The sequence below is a fragment of the Chelonia mydas genome, chromosome 4, assembly GCF_015237465.2.
Source record: "Chelonia mydas isolate rCheMyd1 chromosome 4, rCheMyd1.pri.v2, whole genome shotgun sequence".
NCBI classification, from domain to species: Eukaryota; Metazoa; Chordata; order Testudines; family Cheloniidae; genus Chelonia; species Chelonia mydas.
The window spans coordinates 11,956,251-11,982,023 of NC_057852.1; the positions used below are offsets into that span (position 1 = coordinate 11,956,251).

Sequence of the window (25,773 nt, forward strand, 5' to 3'; positions counted from 1 at the left end):
CGAGATGCAGTCTACCATTTGAGGAAGGCACCGGGTGGCTCAGAGCTGTCCGTGACAGGGAAAGCTTCCATTTAGTTTGCCAAGCAGACCCCATCAGAACCCCTTGTTCAGCGCTTTCTTAGAAACGGGTGTTTGCTCAGCTCAGGCCACTGGGCACAGCAGCTGCTGCTGGGATAGCGAGTCTGGGGGAAGACTGCAGCCGTCTCACAGGAACACAAAATCCTCCAGGAAAGAAACCGGCCTTAACATGAGGGGCATGAAAAATCCCAAAGCTCTGCCAGCGTTAGGGACTGTCCTCAACCTTGACTGCATCCGGCACCTGCAAGTCACGTCGCAGAGGTCCAGTGAGCATTCCCGGGCTGTGCACAGCAATGGTTCGGCTTATGCCCTGCTTGCCATGCAGTTGCTGTTTTCATGCCAAGATCAGTTGCTGTCCATTTATGTGCTGGCCGCTCAGGAATTGTCTTTTGACATTACCGCAGTCTCTTTTCCTTATATGGTGCAAGGGGTGATGCTCTGGTTGATAATTCCTTGCCAAGAGCAGAAGTTTTACTGAAGGAGAGGCCGCTTCCCAGTTAGAAAAATACACACAGCAATTCTGCTCCAGAGCGTGTTTTGCAGCCTCAGATACCTCCCTTCGTCAGCAATACTATTGAGCAACCGCTTCCATGCTGCTTAAACCCTGCCGCAGAGCTGAATCGTGTGATAAACATATGAACGACAACGGCCTGGGCTTAACGTCGCGTATTTTACATACATTTGAAACTTCGCTGACATGTTGAAACTATCATGAAATGCACTGACACAAATTGGCCAGGCAAGCAGCTGGAGCCCTAAAATTGGTCACCCGCAATACCAGAATATGGGCAGGGGATGGAGACTTAATCAAATATGGCCCCCCACATGTGTAAGGGAAAGGTATATACAAGAGGTATACGGCCAGCCCTTAGTTGGAAGTCGGGAGGGTGAGATGGTGGAAACCTTAACCCCAAGCCCAGGGAAGCCAAGCCCCCTTCCATCCTCACTGCAGCTGTTCCCCATAAGATTTAAGTATGCATGATGGGGGTCATTCGGTTTTATTTTTCATGCCTTACTCATGTTGTGATTAAGTTTATACTTAATCTGGGTTTTACTGAAAATCTGTCTGTCACAAATCTCAAATCATTCTTTATGTAGCCACCTACGAGAATGAAGCTGGTATCGGCAATGGGATGTTTTTTACCCCAATTAACTCAAAGGCTAGCCTAGCATGCAGGGGAGAGCAGCCCCCAGAAATGGTGGAAGGCAGTCATTGGTGATGCCGACCGCTGATCTGGTAAGTAAGCGAGCTGTCCTCTGTAGGCATCGCAATCCAACGTGACAGAAAACCACAAGCTGGGGAACTCCCTTAACCCCTCCCTGCTAATCCCCGCAGAGTTTAATAAGGTATGGACGTGCTGCGTTGCTAGCAAAATACATTTAAAAAGATATAGTGGGAAAGGACCGTGGAATGGAATCTGTAAGGCTAGGGCAGAGACTGTAGCCAGCTGCTTGTTCCAATTTTCCCTTCCCTTGCACCATTCCCTTCTGGAGGTCTCCTGCATTTGGCAGACAGCGAGGTCTCTTCTGGAACCAACATGCTTCCCTTCAGCCGATGGCTCTGCTTTTGCAGCTGGTGTCTGCAGTGATGAGCCGACTCCTGTGGGGCTGTCACTAATTGCTGTGGCTGTGAGGTGCCAGCTAGGACAGCTACACCTAGCTTGGGGGAGGGGGGGCACAGTTAAAGTGAACGTCCATGCATCCTTAACTCTTCATTTCCCGGTTTTTAGAAGTTTGAGTTTTGCTGCACTCGAAGCTCTGGAAGGGCATGAGATAACACACGAGGTAAGGTTCCCCAGGGGTAACAGTTTTTTGTCAGTGAATTTTTTTTTTTTAAGCAAAGGTGAAGAAAACAAATGACTGTGGGTAACTCAAGCAGCTACAAGTTTCGCTTGGGATGCTTTTAAAGCCAGTTGTGGGAACAGTTCAACTAATTCTGCTGCTGAAATGTGCTCTTTGGACCTTCTGGTTTTTAATGCACTGAGTGAAATTCTGGCAGACGACTGCTATTTTAACCCCCCTAGGATCACAAGTTCTAGATTGCAGGCTGGCTCTCTGCTCCAACCCCTCCTAATTTGCCATGTGCGACTCAAAGCTAACACTCTTTGGGAGAGGTCGCTGCACTTTGCATCCCGTCCGGTACCTGTTTTCGGTGGAATCATCATCAAATGGAACACGCATTTGACACCCTGCAGGAATCCCTTCGGCCACTTCAGAGTCGATGTGCTGCACGGTTCTGAGAGCTTTCTGCACACAATGCAGCCCCCAACTGGACTCCAACCAAACCTATTGTTTAAGCTTCAGGCTGATTTGCAAAAACATTTACGGTTACCTCAGAATTAGGCCGTGCAGTTTGCTTTCTCACATTGTTCTTTGAAAGGCTAATTTAAAATCAGACAACGGGCAAAGCTACTAGATCAGCAGCTCTAGGAATTAGTTTGGGTAAATTCTCTGGCCACACACAGGAGATCAGAAGAGATGATCACAATGGTCCCTTCTGGCCTTGGAATCTGTAACTCTACTTCCCCCTTCAGGTTTAGAGGAGAAAGTAACCCTCAACCAAACAGAATCTTGCAGGGTTTCCTAGCCCCCAACATGGGTATTTTTCTGTTGAGTCAGCATGTGACTCGGCCACAAGTAGACACCAGGGGTATTACCAAATAAAATGTAATATAAACTGTTCCGACCTGCCATCCACCCAGAGAATTTGAAAGCCTTGATTAGGGTTGTCAACTTTCTACTCGCACAAAACCGAACACCCCTGCCCCGCCCCTTCTCCAAGGCCCCGCCCACTCCACCCCTGTTGTTCACTCTCCCCACCCTCACTCACTCATTTTCACTAGGCTGGCTCAGGGGGTTGGGGTGCGGGCTCTGGGGTGGGGCCAGAAATGAGGAGTTCAGGGTGTGGGAGGGGGTGAGGGCTCTGGTTAGGGGTGCAGGCTCTGATGTGGGGCTGAGGGATTTGGGGTGCAGGAGGGGGCTGCTGGATAAGGCAGAGGGATTCAGAGTGCAGGAGGGGGTTCTGGGCTAGAGTAGGGGGTTGGGGTGCAGGGTGGTGTGAGGGCTCTGGCTGGGGGTGTAGGCTCTGGGGTGAGGCTGGGGATGAGGAGTCAGGTGTAGGAGGGTGCTCGGGGCTGTGACTGAGGGGTTCGGAGGGTGGGAGTGGGATCAGGGCTGGGGTAGGGGGTTGAGACATGGGGGTGCAGGCTCTGGGGTTGGTATGAGGGGTTTGGGGTGCAGGAGGGTGCTCTGGGCTGGGATCAAGGGGTTCGGAGGATGGGAGGAGGATCAGGGCTGGGGCAGGGGGGTTGGGGCACAGGAGGAGGTCAGGGGTGCAGGCTCCAGGGGACAGGCAGTTCCCAGAAGAAGCGGCCTGTCCCCCCTCCGGCTCCTACTTGGAGGTGTGGCCAGGTAACCCTGCGTGCTGCCCCGTCCGCAGGTGCCTCCCCCGCAGCTCCCATTGGTTGCGGTTCCTGGCCAATGGGGAGCTATGGAGCTGGCGCTTGAGGTGGGGCCAACACAGGGAGCCCCTTGGCTGCCCTTTTGCATAGGCGCTGGAGGGGGGACATTCCACTGCTTCCAGGAGTGGCGTTCTGTGGTGTGTGGTTGCTGGTGGTATTTGCTTCAGGTTGTGTGGCTGTCTGTAAGCAAGGACTGGCCTGTCTCCCAAGATCTGTGAGAGTGATGGGTCGTCCTTCAGGATAGGTTGTAGATCCTTGATGATGCATTGGAGAGGTTTTAGTTGGGGGCTGAAGGTGATGGCTAGTGGCTAGTGGTCTGTTATTTTCTTTGTTGGGACTGTCCTGTAGTAGGTAACTTCTGGGTACTCTTCTGGATCTGTCAATCTGTTTCTTCACTTCAGCGGGTGGGTATTGTAGTTGTAAGAACGCTTGATAAAGATCTTGTAGGTGTTTGTCTCTGTCTGAGGGGTTGGAGCAAATGCGGTTGTATCGTAGAGCTTGGCTATAGACAATGGATCGCATGGTGTGGTCTGGATGAAAGCTGGAGGCATGTAGGTAAGCATAACGGTCAGTAGGTTTCCGAGATAGGGTGGTGTTTATGTGACCATCGCTTATTAGCACCGTAGTGTCCAGGAAGTGGATCTCTTGTGTGGACTGGTCCAGGCTGAGGTTGATGGTGGGATGGAAATTGTTGAAATCATGGTGGAATTCCTCAAGGGCTTCTTTTCCATAGGTCCAGATGATGAAGATGTCATCAATGTAGCGCAAGTAGAGTAGGGCATTAGGGGACGAGAGCTGAGGAAGCGTTGTTCCAAGTCAGCCATAAAAATGTTGGCATACTGTGGGGCCATGTGGGTACCCATAGCGATGCCGCTGATTTGAAGGTATACATTGTCCCCAAATATGAAATAGTTATGGGTGAGGACAAAGTCACAAAGTTCAGCCACCAGGTTTGCCGTGACATTATCGGGGATACTGTTCCTGATGGCTTGTAGTCCATCTTTGTGTGGAATGTTGGTGTAGAGGGCTTCTACATCCATAGTGGCCAGGATGGTGTTTTCAGGAAGATCACCGATGGATTGTAGTTTCCTCAGGAAGTCAGTGGTGTCTCGAAGATAGCTGGGAGTGCTGGGAGTGTAGGGCCTGAGGAGGGAGTCTACATAGCCAGACAATCCTGCTGTCAGGGTGCCAATGCCTGAGATGATGGGGCGTCCAGGATTTCCAGGTTTATGGATCTTGGGTAGCAGATAGAATACCCCTGGTCGGAAGAGCCAGAAGAGTACCCAGAAGTTACCTTCTACAGGACAGGCCCAACAAAGAAAATAATGGCACGCCACTAGCCATCACCTTCAGCCCCCAACTAAAACCTCTCCAACGCATCATCAAGGATCTACAACCTATCCTGAAGGACGATCCTTCACTCAGTTAGTGTGTGCGGGGGAGGCGCTGGGTCATCACCTGCACCACCCCTACTCAGCCGGGGCCACCTCCTACCTACGTTGGGTGGCTGCAACTCCCAGCTCTTCAAGTGAGTCCCTCCTGAGCTGGGTAGTGGAGAAAAAGAGCAAGTGACTGGGGGGAGCAGAGTGAACAGGTGACGGGGCGGGGAAGGTTCCGGCACTCCTATTGAAGTGTCCAGTTTTTAAATATTACAAAGTTGGCAATCCTAACCAAGAGAGGAGGAGGCAGCCCCACTTTTCTCTTCCCTAGTTACTGTCTGTTACTGTTAGGTGTCCCTTCTACCTGGCCCAGGAGATGCATAGTGCGTAGCTCAGGCTGTATGGCTGAGGAGAGACAGGCAGAGCTTGAACCAAGGGGTTCACTACAGCTTGATTGGGCTCTGGACTAACCAGAATGGACTATGCTTTAACCTTCAGTTCTCTGTGCTACCCAACAGACTTTCTATGCTGCGTTCCAGTGAACTAAAAAAACCCAGCTGTTTGGCCAACACTGAGTGTCACTGCAAATGCTTGGTGCATGGTGCATTCGTCCCTGAAGAGCATACAAGTTAACCTCAGCTGGACTCTCTGAACTGAGCTCTTGGTGTGAAGCAGGAGCGCTGGCGGCTCAGAGATGTAGTCTAAGGAGGTGGTGAAGCCACATGGCTTACCCTGGAAGAAGAGTGAGACCTCACAGGGATCACACACAGTGAAAGGTTTCCTCCTAGAGACTGTTCCAAAACTGGGGGCACAGCACCGGTCCTGTGGATCCATGACAGTGACTAGAACACATGATTTCTGATCCTTTAATCATTCTTGTGGCTCTTTTCTGACCCTCTCCAATTTCTCAACATCCTTCTTGAATTGTTGCCACCAGAACTGGACACAGTATTTTAGCAGTGGTCGCACCAGTGCCAAATACAGAGGTAAAATAACCCCTCTACTCCTACTCAAGATTCCCCCTGTTATATATCCCAGGATTGGATTAGCTCTTTTGGCCACAGCGTCACCTTGGGAGCTCATATTTATCTGATTATCCATGCCCCCAAGTCTTTTTCAGAGTCACGGCTCCACAGGATAGAGTCCCGCCCATTTTTGTTCCTAGATGTACATATTTGCATTAAGCCGTATTAAAATGCATATTGTTTGCTTGCACCCAGTTTAGCAAGAGATCCAGATTGCTCTGAATCAATGACCTGACCAGTGTTGCCAGCTCCACTTAGAAGAAGAATGATTTCCAGGTTCACACTAGGCCAGCACTCGAGCATATCAAGTGGGCTCGAGTGCCAATATAAGTTCCTAAACCGCAGGATTCGAAACGGGCCCATTTGGGTGCCAGCATCTGTTACCTCCACAACCTTCTGTTGAGGGCAACCCAAGGAGCCGAATTCCTCCCAGTTCCCAGCAGATCCTCCGGCAGAGGGCAGCTTCCTCCAGACGGCATGTCCGCTCAAGGAATTCCATTGCTGGACGTGGCGCTCTGCATTTTGTTTATAGCCAGGACTCTTCCTGTAGACACGGTGTCCTAAAGCTGGACGCACCATTGAATAACTGACAAAGCCATATGTCTCTTATCAGCAAAGGGACAGCCGTGTTACGGGCAGCTCTGCTTAATTCTGCTGGGATGTAGTGAGAGGGGCTTTCGGGAAGTGGCTGGCAGCCAGCACATATCTGATCACAGACAGATTTGTCCTTCCAACCAGGCCTTTGTTAGAAAGGCCACAAAGAATGCACAAGGCAGCCTCCATCTCTCTGCCCTCCCCCACACCTCAATACATCGCTATTACGCCTCCGTCAAAGGCCTCCACCCACTGGAAGACATGCTGTCTAGCTGTGCTCACTCAATACACACAGCCCCCCGGGTCAGCAGGACACAAACAGGAATTCCCAGCCGCACAGACCTGCTAAACAATCCCCATGGCCCTGGGCCACACCGAAAACAGGAAGCGTCTGGTGCAAAATGCTGCAGAAGGAACTCAGACCCAACAGGACTCATGCCAGGGGAGGGAACAGCTGCTCTGCGGGGACAGACCACAGGAGCTCATCTCACCCTTTGCTCACACCAGCCTCTCAGCGCATTTGGGTGAGATCTTCAGGGCACAGCGGGTTTCTAGCTCAGCGGGAGAAACTAATTACCCAAGCAGTGACAGTTCATCTGGACTGGCTCCGGTCAGGGATACTTGGATAGGTCCTCTGTGTCACGGGACTGCACCCGACTGGGCCTCCCGCCTCACCTAAGTCAGCGCAGTCCATCTCAAAAACGGAGTGGCCAAATGAGAACTCAACATCAGGTGGCTTGGGACGAAGCTTGCTCATTCCATAAACCTCGGTGTGACCCAACTGCACACATGCTTGCAGAACCCCCATTGCGAAAATGAAACCCAAGGTTAGCATGTGAAACATTCTCAGCAAGCTGGTTACATCAAAGGGGGTGCAGACCGGTTCACACAGTGATCAACAGCACTGTCGCTTTGCTACTGCACTGCTGAATACACGTGGGAGTGTGAGCACAATCTCCTCGTGCAAAGAGGCTAGACTCTGTACTTAACACCGCCTGTCACTGTATTACAGGCTGCCGTAAGCCCACCTACAGCCTCACAGGTATTGCTCTGCATGATATACGCCGGGAATTTGCTAGGAGAGTCAAGTGCACAAGGCAACACACAGATCCAAGACATCCACTGTATGATGTAACACCGATGCTGAGTTGACTGAAGTCACAACAAAGTTTTCATGCCTATGTTACACCCTCAATATTGTCACCCAGACAGACAATGGCTTAGCTCTGGCAAAGAAGGGTAGAAAACCATCCTGTAGCCTGCGTACTCTGGCTCCCACCAGTCAAGCTCCTACTACCCAGTACAGATCAGCCCTGGGCTATATGGGGTGGTCTTAACTGACTGCACTGGAATTGGCTGGTCTAGAGACATGACGATCAAGTGGGGCTACCTCACTGGCTCCTCTCCCTGGTACTGCATCAGAGAGTCTCGAAATAGGAAGCATCTCCTGCGACGCCAGCTGCTGGAGTGTGAATGCTCCTCCAGTGACCTGGCGCAGTGCAACGACTGAGCAATTGCACGTGCACCGATGTGGTGGAAAGCGGCACAAGGACACAAGAAGAAGATGATCATGGGACCGGACTCCAGCTGGGCCCTCCCCTAGCACGGCACTGCACCAGGGACAAGGAATGGCATCTGGGAGGGCAGAGGCTGGAGGATGTTGCCCCTTTCCCAGCTGTCCCCAGTGGGACAGGGTGAGGATGAAGGGACAAGCCTGCTCCCTGCTGTCGAGGTGCCAGGCAGGGGGGTGGCAAGAACTGCTGTCTCCCTGCAGTTGCTCCTCAGCCTGCAGTGGGTGGCGCCCGTGACACAGGGGGGGCGGCTCCCTGCAGCTACATTCAGCAGAAGTGAAAAGCTTTCATTGAAAAACCAGCATCTAGCTCTGGGGGCTGCAAAGCCCCTCCCAGCAGGGGCACCGGAACAGTGGGGGCCTGAGGGCCCTCTCACTTTTTACCAGCTGTAAGGGCAAGCGAGGGGTGGAGAAGAGTGAGTGGGAGGCAGGATTTGGGGGGGGGAGGGGTCCCGCTCCCGTGCCGCCTCAGGGGAAGCGACAGTGTGAGGGCAGAGGTTTGGGGACAAAGGGCAGTGCGAGGGGTGGGGCCACAGTTCAGGCACTGGTGGCCACCCTCCCCTTAGGAAGCGTCCACCGCCCATGCCAGAGGCGCCAACTCCAGGGGTGCTTTGGGGTTCAAGCACCCCCAGGAAAAAATAGGGGTGCTTAGCACCCACCAGCCACAGCTGTTGGGCAGGCCGGAGTTGGCTGCCAATCAGCTGTTGGGCGGGTCCCCGACCAGCTCTTGGGCGGCTAGCAAGAGACGCTCAGGGGAGGGCTGAGAGGAGTGAGCTGCGGGCAGGCCTCAGGGTGGTGGAGCATCAGTGCCTGTGCACTCACTGGTCCATAACTGCCCTAGCCCAAGGGGAAATGTGGGCTTAGAAGTTCTGGTATTTTTTCCATTCTCCCTACACTCAGAGAGCGTTTGGCTCACCTTTTTGACACTCATTTGGCTACAAGCAGAGCTGTAACATGGGGGACACCAGATAAAATGGCAGAAGGTCCTGAGTACGTGACAAAAATCAGCAGAAGCAGTAAAGCAAAGATTGTTTTCCAGCATTAACTATAGGGGGTGCTAGTGGGCAGCACCCACCCTTAGGTGCCAGTGAAGACAAGGCACTGAGAATCAGAAACAAGAACAAGTCATTTCTCCAAACCACTGGTGCTTTCTTCTTATAGGATGTGGACGAAGAACTAAAACTATTAGCACCCTAAGATGGCAGCTCCACACGGTGCATGTAAAATTAACGCTGTGCGTACCTGCTACTGAAGACAGATTTCCATCAGAACCCCCATCCCCTGAACACACTCTTCTGCTCTATGCTAGGGTTCCCGCTGCAGCTACTTTTCACAAAGAAGATGCCTGACCCATAATAATCAGGGTTTACAGTGGAAACATAAAAACAAAACTACATCGGTAGGTTTGATTAAACCAATTGTGCGTTAAATACAGCATAGGAACCGGTTATTAAACACAAGAGTTATATTTATGTAAAAGAAATACCTCGTGTTACTTGTTGAACCTTAATAAGAGTTCTTCATAATCACATGAAGTTGATAAGAAATATCTTCTGAACGTAAATGAATTAGGGGCCAGATTCAGATCTCAATTAAACCAGTATAAATCTGGAGTAACTCCACTGAAATACAGAGTTACTCCAAATTTACAAAGGTATAATTGATCTCAGAATCTGGTTTTAAGAATGTGTCAGACACGTAAGTACATCCTATGATTTTTAATGAACTCCTACACGCTGTTTATCCTCTGAAACAGTGGTTCTCAACCTATTTCCTCCTGTAATCCAATATTCAGCCCTATTTTCCCTGTTCTGATAAACAACCCAGAATCCTTTGTGCCACTTCTTGGAATACAGAGGTGAACATTACTTGCCATCAGTCAGATGTTCACACAGTGTCCTCGGGCTCCTTTCACCAATCTTTGGGCTGCATGGGAAGGAAAATGGAGTCATTTTTTAACTTTCTGGAGTTGTTAAATGATGAGTCAATAGTAGCGGTGCATGTTAGGACTTGACATGATAGGACGTGTCATTATATGCACTTCAGTTACTGACATGTCATGACATACTAGAAACAACAGGCAAGTAATATGAAATGAAAAAAAATCAAATAAATTTCAGAACAAAAAATTCAATTTGAAATAAAACCAAACATTTAAAGTCTCCTAAAACAATTCTTTTGAAATGCCCATTTTTCAGGAAATTTCAAAAATATTTCCATTTGCTCCAATCTGGACTGAAATCAAATCTAGAAATGTCAAATTTCCCCCTGTAACAGACAGCCTGAAGGTGGAGCAGCTCCCCTGCTAGCCTGCTCTGCTCTAGGGCTCCCCCGACTGGCAGGGCTGGTCGAGGGGTCCCAGGCCCCTCCTGCACTCAGTGTCCATTGCTCTGCTCTAGGGCTCCCCCCGCCAGCAAGGCTGGTGGTGGGGTCCCAGGATTGTGACCCTGCCAGAGTGAGCAGCTGTCTCCAAAGACCCTGCACAAGGCATGCTGCATTTCACGTGTGTGCAAGGCACACAGCACACTCCTAGAGCGGGACTGATGCAGCTGGGTGCGATATCCCTGAGTGGAAGAGGAGATGAGCGGACCCAGCCTGCACTCTACACTGCCTGGCTTACGGGACATTTGCCTGGTTTAATCAGCTGCCTCTGCTAGGCTAGATATAACTTGCAGCCAGACTTTCAAGTCTCTTTCAAACTGGGCACCTTAATCAGTCGCCACCTCAGCTGCTCTCATTTACAGGGACCCACACACCTGCTGCTCCCAGTGGCTGCACTTGGATCTGCGAGTGTTCAGCACGTCTGAAAAAGCAAGCGCGACTGTGACCCCCCAAAATGGGGGAGCCCAGCTCAGAGGCCCTTGGGAACCTGCTGGCCTTGTGGGGTAATGACCAGCGCCCAGAAGAGGTCTGCTGCTACTGAGGCACTAACATAGAGGGCCAGATTCTGCAGAGCACCCAGCAGCTCCCCTTCTTCCCATTTGCTCTCCAGGGCCTGTCCTGCTCCCACTGCAGGGAGTGGCAGAGCTACCGTGGGCTTCGGTGGGAGCAGGCTGGGTTCTGTATGCGCACAGGCAGCTCCCCTGAGACCTGGGACTCCATGTGGATCAAGACAGTACGCAGCCTTTAACTAAATCCTTGATTTGAACACAATCAATAGCCAATCCCTGTTAACAGCTGTCACTGGGCCAGCCACTTCCCCAAGCAGCCCTTTCATGGCATCGGCTTGCGGTACAGGCAACCTGCCTCACTTTCCCCTACCAGGGGCTTCTTAAACCAGTTCCAAACTGTCCATTCATCACTCCCCTTCTTGGGGTCTGTCCATTCATCACTCCCCTTCTTGGCTTCACTTCACAGCAAACTCCAAGTCCTATATTAAAGTCCAACAAAAAGCCACACAAAACAAAAGTTTTTCTTCTTTTGCTGCTCATTCCTAACAACCTCTGATCACTCTAAACACTCCCCCACTTCACTGCAGCCTCCAGCTGCTCTTTATAGGTGTTGCCGGCACCCAGTGCCGAGAGGCAAAACAACAGCAGGGGTTGGTTCGCTACCCGGTGTGCTACACCCAATAATCACAACGGGGTGGAGAAGCAGAAAAGTTTATTTGCAGCTGCAAAAAGGTAAAGGGAGAATAGAATATCCAATCCTGCACCCAGAGCAGAAAGTTACACAGGCTTTTATACATCCTTTTTCCCAGCATACTTATCTGATAGCAAGCTGCCCTAAGTATTCATATAGCCAGCCAATCCAGTTCCCAGCTAGTTCCCTTGTTCTCTGTATCATTTGTTAAACTATACGTAAAGCTGCTTTATTCAGCATTGTTCTTCCATATCTGCCCTGTTTGGCCTTGCTTAGTTTCAGGCAGTCTGACTCCGCAACATATTGTTGCAGATCCTCAGCATAACTGCTGTGAGTGCCTCCAGGCGGGGGGGCCAAGGACACTTGGGCCTAGTGCGAGGGGGCTTCATCGACTCTCGTGGTCTTCCATCCCCTCGAGTTACCTAGTGGTCATGCCCCAGTGTTCCCAACATAGGGAAATCATCTGATCCATGCCCAGATCTGGCGGCTTTGTAATCAGGGGTAGCCGGCTGCAGGCCCCCTGCCCTTAAGGGGCAAGCCACCTAGTTACAGCAGGCAGCTCCTGACTTCAGTGTGGAGCCTCAGGAGAGCACATGGCGTGCAGCTGTTAACAGTGTTATAGAAGGAGTCACCAGAGGGGGCTGTTACACAGGACAAGTTCTTTGTCTTCACACCATGAAAAAGAAATGCTGCTTTCTTGCGAATTCGTGATGCAGTTGCCAGTGTGGACAGCACTATGTCGGCAGGAGACCGTATGTCTCCTTCTGACATAGCTACAACCGCTCAGGGGGGCTGGAGTTGTTAAGCTGATGGGCGAGCTTAGAGTGGCTACACCGCGAGCTTACAGTGGCACTGGCGTCTCTCCAGTCTCACTTAAAAGAGTCCTAAATCCTTGTAAGGAGCTGGGCCCGAGCGTCTGTAGTACACCCACCCCAACTCAGCACTTTAAGCGTACAAAGCACCTGCCAGACCCTAGCTAACCCTCACTACAGCCCGGTGCGGTAGGTAAGTGTGCTTGTCCCCACCCCACAGATGTGGAGACTGTGGTAGTGAGTGCTCCAACCAAAGGCGGGGAAGAGAGAGCTGGTGGCCAGGGTTACCAAGCTGGAGTACAGAGACGTTGGTATAAACTGTGTCCCTGTCCCCCACAACCCCGTTGGGGTAAAGTGCCCCATAACCAAACTGCCCTGTGCACCCTCAGTACCCACACCGCTCCCACTAACCAGCCTTTCCTCCTGGGATGCTGACAGACCAGACCACGCCTGGGCCATAGACCAATTCACTTGCGTGTGAAACACCAAAGAAATGTTAAGTGTACTAGTAGGCATAGACGAATTAACTCGTGTGTTCATAGAAATCAAAGGGGATGTTGATTGTACTGTTTTCACCTATCTCTATCCGGTTTGCTATTACATTGCCTCTACATTATGTATACCCTGTAATTAGCTAACCCTAGATCAAAGTGTACATTAATGAAGAGTGTAATCAGATGTTAGAACTTCATGAAAACGAATGGACAGTTACTAGTATTGTTCTCACGTACCTATTCCTATTATAATGCAATGGCCAGATGTATATCCCTGTAACAGGAAATGCTAATTTCAAAGCAAGGAGCCAGGGAGTGACTAAAAACATTTGTCAGGCTGTTATCTGAGGGAAGAAGATATAAATACTGATTCAAAGGAATGATGCTGCATCTCTGGCCTGTTTGGATTCTAACAGCATGGAATATCTGGCCAAGTGGACGGAGATCCCCAGAGTTATTCTGGGTAACCCTGAAAGACTTTTGGGAAACTGGCAGATTACTACATCTCTGCTATCACTTTGGACTTATGCACTTCGACTCACCTGTTAATGTATTTTACCTGCTTTAACCTCTCATCTCTTTTTCTTAGCTAATAAATCTTTAGTTAGCTTACTAGAGAATTGGCTGCCAGCCTTGTTTTTGGTGTGAGATCCAGAGTACCAAATGGATCTAGGGCCAGTGACTGATCCTTTGGGATTGGGAGTAACCAGATTTCTGGTTTATGTGACCATTATCATTAAGTCCAGTTTGTCTGGATAGCAAGATGGGCTGGCAAGCCTAAGGAGACTGGCTGTGACTCCCTGGTGAGACTGGTATAGTGATCCGGGAGTGCACATTTGTTACCAACTTGGTGAAATCTAATTATAGGAAATACCACCAGTTTGTGGGGCGGGGGGGTCTGCCCTGTTTTCTGACAGTCTGCCCTGAGATTGGTACTCGCAGTAATGGGCCACTCCAGACAGCGTGACACCTCCTTCCCAGCCATGCTCTGTCCACATTCCAGCTAGCAACAGCGAGCGAGTCAGCCTGCAGGCACACTGCTCAGCACCACATCAGGTCACATGGATGTCGCAGGGCTCTGGTGGCTGACACAGCTGGGTGACTCTGGGGCCTGGCTCTGCCTGCATCGCTGGAAGCGGGGAGGCTGGTGTCAGCACTGACTGGTTGACCAGGAGCTACGATACAGTGCAGTCAGCTGTACACATAGCCACTCCCTGCAGTCAGGTGTGAGTGAATTCAGAATAACTCCATTGGGGTCAGAGGTGTTGCACTGGGCTGAGTGAGAGCAGCATTAGGCCAGTAGTAGTCTGAGCTCCCTCCCACGGTAGCGCTACCTGCGGGGGCTCTGTATTTGTATATGAAATGCTAGTGGGACTGCAGCACCGTTTGCAAAGGGACCAGTCAGTTCAACAAGAGCAACATTCTACTCACAGGACTGCAGGCTGGGAACCTGCTGCTTTATTCCACTGCATTGCCATGGGGAGGGGATGGACTCCAAACTACCAAGCAGGAAGAGACAGGTGGGGAATGGCTCCCTCCCCAAAATTACTTGGCGTAACTCAGTCCTATGGCAATCCCTTTACTACAGCACCCAGATTCACAAGAATGGCCATCCTGGGTCAGACCAGAGGTCCATCTAGCCCAGTAGCCAATGCCAAGTGCCCCAGAGGGAATGAACAGAACAGGTAATCATCAAGTGATCCATCTCATGTCGCCCACTCCCAGCTTCTGGCAAACAGATGAATTTGGGTGTGACGGGTTGGAAAGCATGGTGAATATTAGTCACAAACGTCAATGTCTCCATCCTTCCTTACCGACGAAAGCGATCCCTGGTGGGTACAACACAGCACGGTGTCCCTGTCTGGGGCTCCAGGGGACAGGCTGCCAGGGGACTTGCTTGACAATGAATGGAGTTAACAGCCATCCCCTTGTTTGTGTCTGGATCCCTGAGAACAGAGGTCCCAGACGAGACGGGAAGGGGGGAGGGTATATGATGAGTGTGTGTTAGCGTGAGTTCTGTACCTTCACCACCCTGCCCCTCCTCCTGCGGGAGCACTTCAGTGCCCTCCTCTGGCTCCGCATCAGCCAGAATGCTCGATGTCTGCATGCAGAACAGGTAAGGTAGCAGATAAGGACCTGGTAGAGGGTGCCCAGGAATGTGGGACTTTGTTCCGGAATTTCGTAGGACCAATCCAACTTGTTGGCAGCTCTTTACATCAGCTCTTAATGGAGCATGTCTGGTGGGCTCTGCTGTGCCCTCTCTGGAGCCAGCTCGGAGCTGCTCACCCACATCTGCTTAATTCAGCCCCACATTGTGGCGATCTGTTCAGGGAAGTGGCCTGTAGTACCGTGGAGTCAGCTCACCCTCAGATTCATGGACAAGCAACCATCCCAGGGTCCATGCACAGGCAAGAGGGTCCAGAATCCAGCTGGTTTCCTGGTGTTTGGCTTAATGGAGTCTTTTGGCTTTAGGCTGAAAGTAGCTATCCCCATTAGGCAGTGGCAGTCAAAAAGAGGAACAGGTTCCATTAGGAAAAGGAGAGATAATAAGACAGAAAATAACACAATGCCACTATATAAACCCATGATACACTTATGCCTTGAATACTGAGTGCAGTTCAGGTTTCCCCATCTCAAAAAAAGATATTTTAGAAGTGGAAAAGGTGCAGAGAAGGGCAACAAAAGTGATGAGGGGTATGGAACAGCTTCCATATGAAGAAAGATTAAAAAGACTGGAACTGTTCAGTGTAGAAAAGAGACACCTAAGTGGGGAGGGGAGCAATGATAGAGGGCTATAAAATCATGGCTGGTGTAGAGAAAGGAAGTGTTATTTACCCCTTCACATAACACAAGAACCAGGGATCAGCCAATGAAATTAATAGGCAACAGGTTTAAAGCAAACAAAAGGAAGTACTTCACACAACACAGTCAGCTTGTTGCCAGGGGATGTTGTGAAGGCCAAAAGTATAACTGGGTTAAAAAAAGAACTAGATAAGTTCATGGAGGATAGGTCCATCAATGGCTATTAGCCAGGACAGCCAGGGACGTAACACCAAGCTCTGGGTATCCTAAACCTCGAACTGCCAGGAGCTGGAAGTGGACAACAGGGGATGGATCATGTGACAATTGCCCTGTTCTGTTCAGCTCCTTTGAAGCACCTGGCACTGGCCAGTCAGAAGACAGGACACTGGGCTAGATGGCCCATTGGTCTGACCCAGTATGTCCTTATGTTAGGCTGGGAAAGGACTCTGGAGCAGCTGGGCCACTGGCCATAGGCTGGGGATCAGCCAAAGCCTTTTCTCTCTGTTGACTTTGCTGATTCCTCTTGTGTTTGTTTTACACCTGAGATTGTCTGAGCTGCAGGAAGAGCCAGACCCCTGCACGTGACTGGGTGCCAAGTGGCCTTTGTACATTGCATTCCTTCCAACTGCCTGGGAAGTTAAAGGGCCAAAGGCAGCGAGAGCCACCAGTCCACTGTGCTAAGCCAGAGTCTGGGCATGCAGGTGGGTAAGCACTGGGCTGGCCCTAGACTCTGGGGGGCCCTGTGCAGGGAGACACTACTTTGGACCCACTTTGCTCCCCGCCTATAGGAGCAGACACGAGCACCAGTCAAGCATTTTCTGATCCAAAACATTGTTCATCAGCAAACAAGTTCAATCTAAAAATGACATTTTTAATGAGAAAAAAAATCATTTTCAAAAGTTGGCGAAGAGTCCCAGTGGTGGAGGCGAGACTGGCTGAGAGTGACTCAAAAGGAAAGGGTCTCTTCCCCTCTGAACATATGAGGTGATGAAAGTTACTGTGAAAAGGGAACATGTCCCCCACCCTCCACTTTCCTATACTTGCTGAATGGAAAAAGCTGGGAAACAGGGAGGAAGTGTGGGAAACTGGGGAGGAAAACAACTTTCCTGGGTTTCCTAAATTCCCACAGGAAAAATCAGAATTTCCCCACGGGACCATTCTGAAAGGGGATTATTTTAATCTGTGAAAATTTCCATAGGAAAATTCCTGGTTTTCCCACTAGCTCCCCTGGGCACTGCTCCTTTCTTCAGCTCTAGGCTCCCTGGGATCCCCATCTTCAAGGTGTTCATGAACCGTATGACTGCTGCCATCCACTTACTTGGCCAAGGATGTCAGGACAGTGCAGCAAAGCAATGAGGGAACTCAGCTACAGATGTTCAATGGGGCAGGATTAGGCCTGAGGCCACAGTGTGATCGGCTGCACTATGGGAGAGCCAGGCGTGGCTTGGGAGCCCACCAATGAGAAGGAGCCATTCATGCGGCTCAGGGCAGAGGGGCTCCAGCGGCATGTTACCCCCTCTGAAGACCCCGGTGCCCAAAAGGGCCGTGGTGCAGGGACGGGCAATGAGGAAGCTGCAAGAGGAAAAGTTGTTTGTAACCTCTGGGACTTGTGCCTAAGGAGCGGCAGCTGCAAACTGCTGGGTTTGAGGCAAGCAGCCCTGAGCACAGGGCCCGGTCCTGGTGGGATTTGGAGAAAGATGGACAGAGCAGGGAGAAAGCCAGAGGGGAGAGGGACTTACAGGAGCAGGAAATCAGGGAGGGACCGCGCTTGGGGGAACCACAGAAAGGCTTTACGCGCTCAACGCCCATCTTCTCACAACAGGGAAGTAGCTCAGAGTCTAATTTCCAGAGCAGAACGTCCCTCCCTCCTGGCCACAAGCTGACTCCACCCTCCACTCCCTTCGCACCACAGTCACTAGCACCTTCCCATTGTTGCGAGCTAGGTGCCTCACTTTTCAAGTCAAGAGCACAGACAGCCAGCAGCAGGAGAGGACCTGCGACTGGCTGAACTGGGCTTGTCAGCCGTCCCATTGCCTAAGCACAGAGGCCGCCTCCTTCTCCATGAAGCCTTCACCTTGACAGTTCCAAGCCCGCAGGCCGATTGTGGCTCCCTATTCCTCCAGGAAGTGAGGGAAGGGAGGGAAGCTTAGGACACATGCCAGGGGCACAAACACACCATTCAGCTTGCCTCAGGGAGGCTTCACACCCGCCCCCGGCTGGCCAGGGCCAGCTGGTTCCGATCTGCAGACCAGGCCCCACATCTGAGGGTGCTTGTGAGAGACCTGGTCTGTGCTGCCCAGCGTTTCTGAACTATCCTAGTGAATACAGTAGCGGGGACTGATGCATTTGCAGCTCCTTGGAGCAGGGAGCCAAGCCAACCGAGTGTCTACAGGCGTCATTGGTGTGTGAGCCGCTCTGGAGAAGAGCACCCATGCCTGGGCACTAGGGATGAAATGCTGACGGCAGAAGGCTCCCTACCCTAGCAGTGGGGCATTTCTGCTGAGGCCGGCTGATGGGTGGCTACCTCTCCTGCCAGACAGCAGGCTCCCAGGGCAAGAGCTCCATAATCTGCGCCCAAAGAGCACCCGTGGGCTGGCCCTGGCTACCTCAACAGCTAAGTTATCGCAGCAAGTCGTAACTGTAGCGCTAGGCAGTAGGCGACGCCACCCCTGAACCATAGCTGCTTGGCGGAGTGGCCTTTGGACTCTCACCAGTAGGGAACACTACCTCAGGCAGTAACGGCCAGAGAAATCAACCCTTAGACTCTCACCATTAGGCCCCTTGGGCTCACGCCTCGGAGTAGTGCCACAAGGCAGTACCGCCGGCCCGGAGCACACAGCCAACCCCTGACAATCACCATCTTTTCTGGTAAGCCTGGTGGAGCTGCTGGTGTGGAGCTGGGAGCAGGGCAAAGCCTTTCAGCAGGTGTGTAGATCCCCAAGGTAAATGGCAGAGATGTTTCCTGTCCTGAGGGCTGCCAGCATGTGTGGGTACATGTACCTAATGGTCAGCAGAAGCTGGAGAATTCCCTGGGCCAGCTGCTACTGCTGAGCCTGGAGACTCCTCTTGGGATGACATGACAGGCTAGACTCCACAAGTGTGGAGTCCTCATTTCTGGGGTCCTGGGCCTGGTTTTCCAACGTGCTGAGGGCTCACAGCCCCCATTGCATCAATGGGAGCCATGGGTGATCTTCGCCTCTGGAAATCTGGTGCTAGGTGTCCCACGCTGGGCATCCAGAAACGTAGAAACCCAAAGCCAGTGGCCACCTCTGGAAATCTTTAATCTTTCAGGTTCCAAATCGTCCTTACAAACGGAGGCCATGTCTGGTCTCCAGCCCCTTGTCTGGAAGAGCAGGGCTTTGTGCTGATGTCCCCAGCTGAACATTTACCCCCTCCTGTGCAGTGTGGGGTGCCACCTGGCTGCAGCACTCCATCCCAGAGTTGGCTGCATACTACTGCAGGGATATGGTTGTAAAGGGCTTTAAGATCTTGAGGATGAATGACATATATGTGGGGGGGTGTACACTGCCCAGCTTTAGAAGAGATTTATTTTTTAGTTGATGGGAAGGGAATTGACTTTGGGTCAAAATGATTTTTTTAAAATCTTTTTTTAAAATAAGTGAAATGGTTAACGCTAGGATAAGCACACCATGGAGCAATTAATTTAATAACTATGTATGGGTAGAGAGGAAGCTATTGGAATTCCAGCCAGCAAGAAGCAAAATCCAAACACAATACTCAGCTTCCTGTTTCTAAGCAGTCAGGGGATGGGATCTGTCCCCTCCAGTATAGGTTGCTTGGCTTGGGGTTTAGGTGTAGGGGTGTCTGAGTCTGCATTCCTTACACTGAGACACACCCAACCAGTAGGTGAAGCCAGGCATGAGGATGTTGTTTTCTTCCTCAGTGTTTGCTAAACATTTTAGAGCCAGTACACGGGATTCAATTTAACCCCTACGTCCCCTCGGGCTCCCTGCTGGGGAGAGTCTAGGATTAACTTCTCTTCATTGCTAAAACCACTGTTGGATGCTTCAGAGCAGTGGCTCTAAACCTTTCCAGACTACTGTACCCCTTTCAGGAGTCCGATTTGTCTTGCGTTCCCCCAAGTTTCCCCTCACTTAAAAACGACACGCTTACAAAAATCAGACATAAAAATACAAAAAGGTGTCACAGCTCGCTATTATGGACGCATTGCTGACTTCCTCATTGTTACCATAGAATTATAAAATAAATCAACTGGAATACAAATATTGTACTTCCATTTCAGTGCACAGTATACAGAGCTGTATAAACAAGTCAGTGTCTATGAAATTTTAGGGTGTGCTGACTTCGCTGGTGCTTTTTATGGAGCCTTTTTATGGAGTGCTTTTTATGGTGGCAAAACTAGGCAAATAGCTCGATGAGTTGATGTACCCTCTGAAAGACCTGGGCATACCCGCAGGGGTACGTGTGCCCCTGGCTGAGAAGCACGGCCTCAGGCGACGTGTAGGAATGGTCCCGCGGTAAAAACACAGTGAAGACCGGGCACTTTCGTTTTACTACCAGGTAAACTCGCTGAGGTCAGCCCTATGGCCCTGCCAGGGGTTGCTTCCCTGTGCTTTATCCTGTCCCTGAGGTAAATCCCACAATTTTTTAGCTAAAAATCTCTCCAGTGCTGCTAAGCCTCCACTGCCTTCCCACAGTGCTCCCTAAAGGACAGACACGTTCGCCCACAATTAATGGGAGACGCTCCCAGGGGATGTCTACCCAGCAGCTAGACACCCACGGCCGGCCCATCCCCGCCGACGCGCGCAGCGGGGCTGTTTCATTGCTGTGGAGGTTTCGGGCCTCGGGCTGGAGCCGGGGCTGTAGGCCCCTGCGTGGTGGGAGGGTCCCGAATGTTGACCCCGCAATTAAACAGCCGCTGAGCCCCGTGCGCCCGAGACAGCTGGCCCAGGCCAGCTGCGGGTTTTTAATTGCTGTGCAGGCATACCCCAAATCCTTACTGAGGCTCCTGCACGAGCAGCTTGTTTTCCAAGGTGCAGCACTCCCAGCAGCCCCCCCGAAGTCAGTGGCAGTGCTGGGTGCTCTGCCTGGTTACGTACGGCAGCGTCTTCTCACCGCGTTGAGAGCCTAACCAGGACTCTTGGCCTGGTAAGATAAGAGCGGGAACAGTGGCACCGAAGCCGTCTGTGCCAGACAGCCTGTATAGAGCTGGGCTTGTATGCCTTTAAATCCGATATATCCACGCAGACCCTGAACAAAGGGCCCTTTTATATCTGCGACCAAGCGTCTGCTCTAAATTGGGTGGCGTGTTGTGGGATCCCCTCCTCTATTGACCTCCCCAGTGTGTGCACCAGCTGGATCCAAGGGCCTGGCCACCCCCACACGTGCCCCGATGTTCCCCTGGGAGGGCACGTGAGGGGGGCGGTAACATTTCCTGCCCAGGAAGATCCAGGCCATGCAGCCATCCCAAGCTCTGATTTCAGTGCGGCCGTGCCACTGTTATTGCTCAGGGGCCGAGCGCAGACCTTTGCTCAGCACCGTTAAAAGCAGCCACGCACAGGCTGGGAGCAGCAAAGAGCTTTTCTGCCGTCACTTCACACCAATCCCCACCTGCCCAGCGGTTCGTGAGCCTTTAGGGCTTCTTCCTGGTTACTGTTTCACCTGCAGGGGTGGGGAAGCCCTGCCTTCCCCTCCCCTCCCCTCCCATAAAATACCACCCAGAACTTGTTTGGCAGCCGGGCTGGGTTTCTCTGTACATGCAGCAGTTTCGGTCAGAGCCGCCAGTTTCCTTCTGCTGGGGACAGAGCAAAGAGGAAGCCGTACGGCCGATGCCCCCTGCGACCGGGCTGGCAAACCCAGCAGGTGAGGGCTTGCGCAGGGGCTAACAGCGCTGGGCTGTGCGGGCCGGGCAGGTGCCAGGGCCAAGCGGGAGCGGGCCAAGAGGAAGGGCCCTGTGCTGGGTAGACCACAGCAGCTGTGGGGGGGGACGGACATGGCTCGGTCTGCCTCTGCAGCAGCATTGCGCCTTCCACCCCTGTGACTGGGGCAGCAGCGGCTCTCCTCTCCCCAGCACACGAGTGGTTATTCCCTCCTCCTCCCTGGGCCCTGCAATATGCGGACCCCGTCGGTGATGATCGTGGGCCTGGTGCTGGGCCCCTGCGGCCTGCTGCTGAACCTCGTCAGCACGCTGACTCCCTGCTGGAGGCAGGTGAGCAGAATACCCAACAAGCCCGTGGACCTGATCTATCAGCAGGGCATCTGGGACCTCTGCGAAGAGACCCAGAGCACCCACCAGCGCCAGTGCGGCCTGCCTGATGAACTCGGCTACTTCTCCATGCAGCCAGTGCAGGTGGCCAAGGGGCTGATGGTCTCCTCGCTGATTGTGACTGTGGTGGGGCTGGTGGTGGCTGCTCTGGGGGTGCGCTGCTGGCAGGAAGAGCCCCACTACCTACTGGCAGGCCTCTCTGGCCTGCTACTCTTCGCCTCCGGGCTGATGAGCCTCATCCCCGTCTCGTGGTACAACCACGACCTCAGCACCCTGCCAGTGACCACAGACAGCACCCTGGAGGTGGGCTACAGCCTGGTGCTGGGCTACCTGGGCAGCTGCCTGGAGCTCATTGGGGGCTTCTCCCTGGCACTCAGCCTCCACCAGTGCTGCCAGGAGTGCAGGAGAAAGAAGGCAGCTACCAAATATCCCCACCACAGCCAGCAGGGCCCCGCCACTGTATCTTCCAGAGGCTTCATGCCCCGCAGCCAGAAGCCGGCTCCCAAGTCCTTCAGCAACCCCGTGGATGTACTGGAGGGAGAAAGAAGCTTCAGCCGCTCCCTGCCCTGCGACTCAGACTTATAGCCCTGCCACAGTGGGCCTGGCAGACACAGCCCCGACCAACACGAACGTGGGCAGTGCGGCATGAGCCGAGAGGAGCCCCTGCCAAAGAGAGGCCAAGGCTGGCAGGAAGGGGCACTGTGCCAGGCTAACAGCAGCAAGGACCTCTCCCTGCCTCTCTGCAGATGGACCCTCCTGCTGCAGCAGCGGGGGCCCACGAGAGTTTGGTACCCAGAACTGCAGCCATTTCTTGTGGGCTCTGCACAAGAGGTGGATATTTCTGTGTATAGGCATAGCAAGGGTGACATTATTGATGATTTGCACATTACTGCCTGGCCATGGTGACTTAGACAGTTCACAGGAGGGTGCAGATAAAATCTTCAAAAGCACCTACGTGACTTAGGACCCTCCATCTCATTGGAAGTCAGTGGGATTTAGGCTCCTAATTGCCTAAATTACTTTGGGTAAATTTTTCAAAATTCTCCAGGGCTTTTCAGTGGTGGCTTGGAGCCTAAAAACCTTTGAGGATCTGGGCCAAGTGACGTAGGAGCCTGACACCATGTCCTTGGGAGATGCGGGGTGCGCAGCTCTTTTGAATATGCATGTGCTTAGTTTGGAGTCTAAATATGGAGCCTAACTTTAGCCACCAGCATATGCGATTCTTGGCCAGAGATGTTACCGACGGACTGTTCAGAAAAGTGACCCAGGTTATTGCAGTCTAGTTATTGTATCTCTATGTAATCAGCACCTTCTCAGCTTCAGCGTTTACAGCTGGGAGGCTGCTGAGTTCTAGCATTCAGTCACTTCTTTGGACAGAAGCATGGCGAGCCGAGCTGGATTTAGGGGCAGGCGACCCAAGTGACTCTCTGAGAGGCTGGGCTTGGGGCGGGGTGCCGGGCTCCGAGTGCTCTCTTCGTTGAGAGCAACAAAAGGGAAAATAGAGTGTTTGAAGTGACAGGTTTCAGGTATTCTGTACCTGGATTCATTTTTCACCAACCTAGAATGTTCTGGACCTTTGTAGAATCTCGTGGAATCTTCCAGACTTTCTCAGAACCACATTTTCCTTGAACCTCCTAGACTGTTGTCAGCTATGCCCACGGGTGTATAAGGGGCGACATGGGTGGCAGGTATCGTGGGAGGGGGGCAGGCTGTGCCTCCCCAAACAGCCCAGCATGGCTTTGCCCACGCTCCGTCTGAGGCCCCCTCCTGCTTGCCCTTCCCCCTTGGCCCCAGCCCAGGCTGACTTCTCGTCTTCTGGAAAGCCGGCTGGGGCAGCTGTGGTCAGGATGTGGGGGGTGCTGGAGGGGGGGCCTGGGGCCATGCTGCCCTATGCTTGGGGCAGGGGCTGCCTGCCCAGTGCTCAGGAGGGCTGGGGGCTGCGTTTCCCACCCCGCGCTTGGGGGCTGCGTGCTGCCTGCCCTCCCACCCACCTGGTGTTCAGGGGCGGGCGACGACAGGGAGAGAGAGGGCGGGGGCTCCGCTGGGGGTAAGGGGCAGGCCTGGCCAGGGGCTAGCCTCCCACAGCTAGCAGTTCACCCGCCACCCATTGGGGTGGGGCAGGCGTCGCCAGTCATTCAGTGAGATATAAGAACAAAGTCAAGCGAAGCGAGAGCCCAGCGGCGATATTGTGAACCTTGTTTTATTGTGTAATTATGAAAGTGGACTTGTGTTTTAAGATCTGAAGAGTGTAAGTAGCGACTAATAAAGGACATATTTAATGAGACACCACAGATAGCTATCAAACCCCTGTCTATGCAACAATATAAAATAAATACTGTTACTTCTCTGTTATGCTTTACACGTAATGTTTGGTGACTTTCTAAGACTGCGGAACATAGATTTTTGCTCTCCCTAATACTGTCTGTTTTCCCCTGTAGAAAATAAAAGATGCCCCCAAAGAAGCCTTCAGGAGCTCAGTATAGGAAGCGAAAAGCTCGATTGCAATCTCATTTGCCGCAAGGGGCAAATGTGATGGGAAAAATATCTGAAACAGAACGTAGACCAGGCTTTCAGCAGTAGCGATCGTCCCAGGGCAGAAGAAATTGAGGAATTTATTTGCTTAGATATGGCTCTTCTGCTGCCAAGAACTCTGTGATACATCCAGAGGCCATCGGGGACCCTAGTCAAGGTGGGGCAGCATAGCAACATGAAAGCAATAGGGATCAGACCCTGGGTCCCACCTTAAAGCAGCCAGACACTCCAGGCTCCTGCTCCCTAGGTCCGAGCCCTTGCTTAGCACTGTGTAGACATGTCCTAAAGTGTGTCTGTCTGTTATGTGTACAAAAAGTCAACAGTCTGTGAATCATATTGACAGAGACTGACCCTGTCCTCAGTGCTGATCATACTAAATGAGTCTATGCAGCCCAGTGGCTGGCAGGGGCTAGACACATTTCAGTTTGACAACGTGTCAACTGGCTGCTCATTGATGCTAAACACAGTAGCCAGGGCCCTACAGCTGGGGAGCTCACACGTGCAGTGGCAGCTAACCCCCTCCCACTGAAATGGTAGCTTGTAAGCCAACTTGTCCTGCTGTCCGTGCTTCAGATTTGGGGTTAGAGTGAAGGCAGATGGCAAGTGTGCACAGCAGAGGAAGGGGGGAGGGGAGGGGCGTGCGCTAGGCCTACTTTTACAAAGGTGAACTCAAGGTAAGTTGAGCTGCCTGTTACCTTCTGAAGAGGAGAAAAAAAACAAGCACAACCCAACTGTAGGACATGTCATTGCAAACTGCATGCACCATCTGCCTTTTGGGCCTGAAATTGGGGAGGCATTGGTTAAAATCAAACAAAGTGTATCATCCAAATGTGTCACTCACACTGCGTGTAATGCAAGAGGCCATGATTCAACTGTAGCTTCACCGACCCTGGGTATCATACACAAGCAGCTGACACACTCTCTTACAACTTGTCCGATCCTTCTTATGCCTCCACTTGTGGAAGTTTTTTGCTCTTACAAATGTTTATTAGACCAGTCACCAGCCACCTAAGACCTCTGCTCTCACAGGACAAGTAACAAAGATGTGTCTACCAGTCAGCCCATGTGTTACTGTGAGAGTCAAAGTCAGTTCAGCCTTGTGATCCTACACTGTTTCTCAGGGGAGACCAAATCTGATAGCCTTTTGCCGGCAGTGAGGCATGAATAAGCTTCTCCCGTCAGCTTTAGTATCTATTA

At 52.0% G+C, this 25,773-nt stretch overlaps 1 protein-coding gene across 1 annotated transcript; it reads left to right on the top strand.

The window, feature by feature from the left end:
* The first annotated feature begins 21,530 nt into the window (after window positions 1-21,530).
* Window positions 21,531-24,328, top strand: CLDN23 (claudin 23). The gene has a single exon (XM_007062853.4). It carries the CDS (start codon window positions 21,892-21,894, stop codon window positions 22,627-22,629), a length of 738 nt encoding a protein of 245 aa, XP_007062915.2. The 5' UTR covers window positions 21,531-21,891; the 3' UTR covers window positions 22,630-24,328.
* The last annotated feature ends 1,445 nt before the right edge of the window (window positions 24,329-25,773 follow it).